The 7500-nt window shown below is 44.8% G+C and overlaps 1 protein-coding gene across 2 annotated transcripts in view; it reads left to right on the top strand.

Moving 5' to 3' along the window:
- LOC143293676 (integrin alpha-8-like) overlaps window positions 1–7500 on the top strand; it is a 255395-nt gene that overhangs the window by 221941 nt on the left and 25954 nt on the right. For both annotated transcript variants that reach the window (XM_076604833.1, XM_076604832.1), the window contains exons 13-17: window positions 318–414; window positions 1532–1640; window positions 4077–4265; window positions 6131–6176; window positions 6993–7097. In XM_076604833.1, the coding sequence (XP_076460948.1) occupies window positions 318–414; window positions 1532–1640; window positions 4077–4265; window positions 6131–6176; window positions 6993–7097 (546 nt within the window). The remainder of the gene's footprint in view (window positions 1–317; window positions 415–1531; window positions 1641–4076; window positions 4266–6130; window positions 6177–6992; window positions 7098–7500) is intronic.

Here is a 7500-nt window from a genome sequence, read left to right as displayed (position 1 = left end):
TATCGGCGGCTGAGCCGTGATTCGAACCAGCGCGCACAGATTCTCTCGCTTCCTAGGCTGACGCGTTACCTCTAGACCATCACTCCACGCGATCAGTGATTGAAGACATTTTGTTAGAGTATTAATGTATAGATTTCAGTATTATTGTTTAGAAGGGGGAAGGGGATGAATGGTGAGTTTGGGAAACCGGGAAAATGACCAGTTTTTTGTGTGTGTGTGTGTGTGTGTGTGTGTGTGTGTGTGTGTGTGTGTGTGTGTGTGTGTGTTTTGTTTTGTTTTTTGTTGTGGTTCTGTATAATGCACTGATGGTGTTCCAGTCTTGACGACATCATCGTGGGGGCCCCGTTCCACAGTGACTTCAGTGGCATGGAGTTTGAGGTGGGGAGGGTGTACATCTTCTACCAGACACCATCGGTGAGTGCGCAGCATGATGTTTTCCTTCCAGTGTATAATGATGATAATGATGATGATGATGGTGAAAATAATGATTATAGTGATAATGATGATAAAACCACCACCACCACCACCACTACCACCACTACCACTACTACTACTACTGATGATGATGATAATGATGTTAATGATAATGATGATATGATGATTATGATGATAAGTAAATGATCATAATGATAATGATGATAGTAAGTTTACGATAATAATAATAATGATGGTGATCATAAAGATGATCAACATCCTCATAAGGAAGCAGACAAGCAAAGAAGCCACAGCCACAAAAACAAAAGAGAAAGAAAGGAAGAAAGAGAGACTGAGAGACAGAGAGAGAGAGAGAGAGAGAGAGAGAGAGAGAGAGAGAAGGATGAAGAGTAGGAGGAACAATGAAATAAGATGTCTGAGCTACACCTTCAGCCAACCAGTTGGTCAGGCCTTGAGAGCTAGCCAAATGCTTCAGCACTGAAAGAGAGAAGCAAATAGGTCAAAAGGTAGGCAAAAGATTATAATTATATATATATATTTCTATATATATATATATATATATATATGTATATTAAGAGAATAAACAACAAAACATTAAACCCACACACATATGATGATGATATATCCCCGGTCGGAGACCAAGCTCTAAGCGCTTTACAAACACTGCCATTTGGCGCTCGTCATTCATTTCCTGTGTCATTCAATCACATTGAGACAGAAATGTACCATTTTGTGTGTATGACCGTTTGTTTTTTTTTAATTCATTTACCCGCCGTATAGACAAACATACTCCATTTTCAGTGGTGTGTATGCTGGGTATGTTCTTGTTTTCATAACCCACCGAATGCCGACATGGATTACAGGATCTTTATTGTGCGTATTTATCTTCTGCGTGCGTATGCACACGAAGGGGGTTTAGGCATTGGCAGGTCTGCACATATGTTGACGTGGGAGATCGCTAAAATCTCCACCCTTTACCCACCAGTCGCCGTTACCGAGATTCGAACCCGGGACTTTGAGATTGAAAGTCCAGTGCTTTAACCACTAGGCTATTGTGCCACTACATGAACTAACTCTGCCCTGTTTTGGTGTGCAGCATGAGTTCGGGTCTGAGCAGCAGGACATACTGGACGGCAAGAAGCACAGGGGCCGCTTCGGCATGGCACTCACCCGCCTGGGGGACATCAACTACGACGGTCACCAAGGTGGGTCATGCTGCTTGTATGTGAAAGGTCAAGGTTAACGGTCCCACATCAACTACGACGGTCACCAAGGTGGGTCATGCTGCTTGTATGTGAAAGGTCAAGGTTAACGGTCCCACATGAACTACCACAGTCACCAAGGTGGGTCATGTTACCTGTATGTGAAAGGTCAAGGTTAACGGTCCCACATCAACTACCACGGTCACAAGGTGGGTCATGTTACCTGTATGTGAAAGGTTAAGGTTAACGGTCACACATCAGCTACCACGGTCACCAAGTTGGGTCATGCTGCCTGTATGTGAAAGGTCAAGGTTAACGGTCACACATCAGCTACCACGGTCACCAAGGTGGGTCATGCTACCTGTATGTGAAAGGTTAAGGTTAACGGTCCCACATGAACTACCACGGTCACCAAGGTGGGTCATGCTGCCTGTATGTGAAAGGTCAAGGTTAACGGTCCCACATGAACTACCACGGTCACCAAGGTGGGTCATGTTACCTGTATGTGAAAGGTCAAGGTTAACGGTCCCACATCAACTACCACGGTCACAAGGTGGGTCATGTTACCTGTATGTGAAAGGTCAAGGTTAACGGTCCACCATCAACTACCACAGTCACCAAGGTGGGTCATGCTGCTTGTATGTGAAAGGTCAAGGTTAACGGTCCCACATGAACTACCACAGTCACCAAGGTGGGTCATGTTACCTGTATGTGAAAGGTCAAGGTTAACGGTCCCACATGAACTACCACGGTCACCAAGGTGGGTCATGCTGCCTGTATGTGAAAGGTTAAGGTTAACGGTCCCACATCAACTACCACGGTCACCAAAGTGGGTCATGCTACCTGTATGTGAAAGGTAAAGGTTAACGGTCCCACATGAACTACCACGGTCACCAAGGTGGGTCATGCTACCTGTATGTGAAAGGTTGAGGTTAACGGTCCCACATGAACTACCACGGTCACCAAGGTGGGTCATGCTACCTGTATGTGAAAGGTTGAGGTTAACGGTCCCACATGAACTACCACGGTCACCAAGGTGGGTCATGCTACCTGTATGTGAAAGGTCAAGGTTAACGGTCACACATCAACTACCACAGTCACCAAGGTGGGTCATGTAACCTGTATGTGAAAGGTCAAGGTTAACAGTCCCACATCAACTACGACGGTCACCAAGGTGGGTCATGCTGCTAGTATGTGAAAGGTCAAGGTTAACGGTCCCACATGAACTACCACGGTCACCAAGGTGGGTCATGCTGTCTGTATGTGAAAGGTCAAGGTTAACGGTCCCACATGAACTACCACGGTCACCAAGGTGGGTCATGTTACCTGTATGTGAAAGGTCAAGGTTAACGGTCCCACATGAACTACCACGGTCACCAAGGTGGGTCATGCTACCTGTATGTGAAAGGTTGAGGTTAACGGTCCCACATGAACTACCACGGTCACCAAGGTGGGTCATGCTACCTGTATGTGAAAGGTCAAGGTTAACGGTCACACATGAACTACCACGGTCACCAAGGTGGGTCATGCTGCCTGTTTGAAAGGTCAAGGTTAACGGTCCCACATGAACTACCATGGTCACCAAGGTGGGTCATGTTGCCTGTATGTGAAAGGTCAAGGTTAACGGTTCCACATCAACTACGACGGTCACCAAGGTGGGTCATGCTGCCTGTATGTGAAAGGTCAAGGTTAACGGTCCCACATGAACTACGACGGTCACCAAGGTGGGTCATGCTGCCTGTATGTGAAAGGTCAAGGTTAAAGCTCCCATAGCCTCATTTTTGGCAATCGGGACAGGTCAACTCGTATCCACTGTGTCTTGGGCTCGGCATAGGATGGAGGGGCCCAGTCATCTCCTCGTGCCGATTTGACCTTCTGCATCTAAATCAGGTACCCATTGGTTACTGCATGTGCATTATTGTGATTACTGAATGGTGAGGTTTATGTCAAGTTCGCATTTAAGCATTTCATATGTCTTTTTATGTATTCATATCGAATGAGTGTGATTCTACTACATTGTTTATGTAACATACACCTCAAATGAATTATCTTACTGGAGATAAGAAATTATTCTATCTTTTAATAAAATGGTTCTTCATCCATTCACTCATTCATGCATGCATTCATTCATGCATTCTTGCATTTAGTCATTCAGTCATTCAGGCATGCATTCATTCATTCATGCATTGATTCATTCACTCACTCTCGCATTCATTCATTCATTCATTCATTCATTTACTCAGATTATAAGATTGGTCACTGTACACTTAAACTGTACACTTTCACTTGCCTGCCATCATCGCAACATTGAATGAATGAATGAATGAATACAAGGATGAATCAATGAGCACATAACTCAGTGCATGAATGAATGAGTGAGTGAGTGAATAAGAAAGCTGTTCACCCATTGTCCACACACACGACACGATCTGTCTGCAGACATAGCGGTGGGAGCCCCGTTCGGCGGAGAGGACGGCCGGGGGGCAGTGTACGTCTACCACGGCTCCAACAAAGGCGTCATCACTCAGCCTTCGCAGGTGATAGAGGCGAAGGACGTGGCACCGGGGCTGTCCACCTTTGGCAGTGCCCTGGCTGGAGGCTGGGATCAGGACGGGAACCTTTATCCAGGTCTTTCATCATCATCGTCGTCATCGTCATCATCGTCGTCGTCACCATCATAATCATCATCATCATCAAGATGGGAACCTTTATCCAGTACTTTCATCATTATCAGCATCAGCATCAGCATCATCATCATCATCATCATCATCATCATCATCACCACCACCATCAAGACGGGAACCTTTATCCAGTGCTTTCATCATTGTCGTCATCATCACCACCACCACCACCACCATCATCATCATCATCACAATCAATCATCATCATAATCAATCATCAACATCATCATAATCAACCATCATCATCATCATCATCATCATCATCATCATCATCAATCATCATCATCATAATCAATGATGAACATCATCGTCATCACCACCATAATCAACATCATCATCATCAGATTCATCATCATCATCATCATCATCAAGATGGGAACCTTTATCCAGTGATTTCATCATCAGCATCATCATCATCATCATCATCAAGACGGGAACCATTATCCAGGTCTTTCATCATCATCATCATCATCATCATCGCCATCATCATCAAGGCGGGAACCTTTATCCAGGTATTTAATCATCATCATCATCATCATCACTACCATCATTATCAGCATTACCACCAAGATGGAAACCTTTATCCAGGTCTTTCATCATTATCATTATCATCACCATCATCATCATCATCATCAAGACCATCATCGTCATTATCAAGACAGGAACTTTATCCAGGTCTTTCTGCCGTTTTGCTGGTTTTTGTTTTAGTTGATTTTGTTTGCGTTTATGTGTGTGGGGTTGTGTGTGGTGTGTTTGTGGTATGGTGTGGTGTGTATGTGGTGTGTGGGTGGTGTGGTGTGTGTGTGGTATGTGGTGTGGTGTGTGCGTGGTGTGGTGGGTGATTTTGGTGTATGGTGGGTTGTACAGTGTGTGGTATGGTTGGTGGTGTCCGTGGTGGTGCATAATGTGTGAAGTGGAATGGGTAGGGATGGGATGTGGCGTTGTGCATTGTGATGCCATATCGCAGTTGTGGATGTGTGTGCGTGTGTATGTGGGTTTTTGTTGTTTTTATGGGAGGGGAGGGAGCAGGGGGGCGGGGCAGGGGGTGCGGGGGGGGGGGGGGGAGGAAGAAGCGATGAGGAGTTGGGGAGGGAAGGAGACATTGTGCATACTGGGCATTATGCTCATGTTTCCATTTACATTGGTGCACACTGCTGCAGGAAACTTGATATGAATTTCGGTCCTCAACATATGTGCAGACATACACACAAAGAGAGTTACCATGATAAGCAGGTGGCGAAGGGTAGGAGGGGGTGGGTGGGGGGTGATCTGCTCTCTGAACTGACATGAAGTTTCTCAAACTCCACATTTTTGGAATGATGTAAGTTTTAGCGCTCATTTTGCTGTGTTTGTCTGGTTGCTGTTGTAGTAAAAAAATTAAAAAAAAAGAAAAAAAAAGTAAACACATAAGGTTTGAGGATGATTGATGGTAGTGGTGGTGGTGGCGGTGGCGATGGGATGTGGTGGTGATTGGTGTGTGTGTGTGTGTGTGTGTGTGTGTGTGTGTGTGTGGATGGATGTGGGGGTAGGGGCGTGCATGCGTTCATGCTATATGCCTTTGAGTTAGCATTAAAGAGAGAAACTTTGTGTCTGTCTATGGGCACACATGCCCACAGTGTATTCTCATGTGTGCACATACATGTGCATGTGTATGTTTTATGCCAGTATGTGCGGGTATGCAGATGTATGAATTGTGACAGAACAGTATGCAGGGGTTTGTGTGTCCATCTTCATCTGTTCGGTCTGTGTGTCCCCATGCGCAAGTGTGTGTACATGCATGTTTTTCAACATTTGCTTCTTCATTTGTTTCAGATATGATTGTTGGGGCGTATGACTCGGACCGTGCTGTCTTTTTAAAGTGAGTTTTGAGCATGGGGTTGTGGCTGTGTTTCATTGGATATAGAAGTATGGGGGACTGATCTGAATACAACGATGTTTTCTTGATAAAACAGAGGTGTTCATGTGACAGAGAAAGAGAGGGAGAAAGCGAAACAGAGACAGAGTGAGTTTGAACTGTGTGTTTGCGGTGGTCAATGGCAGGGGTCTTGAACAAAGTTACAAATATTTCTGGCCATGGTATGTTTCATTACATTTATATAGCTTTTTTTTTTTCCTTTACCAGAAATTGAAACTAAAATGAGAAAACGTGACCACATTCACCTCCACCCCTTAAGAAAAACAGAAAGAAGATATATTGATAGTGTAGACAAACAGTGAAAGTATATAAAGTGAGGTGACGATCATTGTTTAATAAGTTGCTTGCCTCTGTCACTGAGTATGACAATCTCTTCGTCTCATTCATTCTCCCAGGTTTGACTGTAAAATCAAACTGAGGGTCTAGTTATTCGGATGAGACAATACACTGAGGTCCCATGTGCAACACGCACTTGGCATGCCGAAAAAAACAAAACAACCCATGACGACAAAAGTGATGTCCCCTGGCAAAATTCTGTTGAAAAAAATCCATCCTGATAGGTACACACATAGTTATAGGCATGCACCCAAGGCCTGACTAGCGCATAGGGTTATGCTGCTGTCAGACATCTGCCTAGCAGATGCGGTGTAGCATATATGGATTTTTCTCCAAATGCAGTGATGCCTCCTTGAGAAACTGACACTGACACTGACACCTCAGTATCACATGACGATTTTATGATGATCCCTTTGCTCTCAGGGCAAGGCCAGTGGTACAAGTGTTTGCCAGTCTGAGGATTGAACCCAAGGACATTAACCTGGAGCAGAAGTCCTGTTCACTCATGGATGACAGCAGAGTGTCTTGGTGAGTGATGATACAGACAGCACAGCTTCACAAAATGAACAGCGTCACTCTTTTCATACAATGTTCTCTTTGTTTGTCTTCTTCACCTGGTGTGTACCTGGGTAGTATGTTCACTTGTATGTGTCAGTGGGCTTTTATCATTTTCACCCCATCATGTAGGCAGCCGCACACAATTATCAAGGGTGTGTGTGATTTGTATGTCAGTTCTTCTTTCCATAACCCTCCCAACATGGAAATGGAGTATGGGAATTTTTTTTCATGCGTATTTGATCTTCTGCATGGACATGCACATGCAGGGAGTTCAGGCACTAGCAGGCCTGTACATATGTTGACCTGGGAGATTGGAATGATCTTCACCCTTTACTCACCAGGCTCCACGACCGGAACTCAAACCCAGGACACT

Source organism: Babylonia areolata, chromosome 19 (assembly GCF_041734735.1).
Source record: "Babylonia areolata isolate BAREFJ2019XMU chromosome 19, ASM4173473v1, whole genome shotgun sequence".
Taxonomy (NCBI): domain Eukaryota; kingdom Metazoa; phylum Mollusca; class Gastropoda; order Neogastropoda; family Buccinidae; genus Babylonia; species Babylonia areolata.
This window is presented reverse-complemented; position numbering and strand designations above follow the sequence as displayed.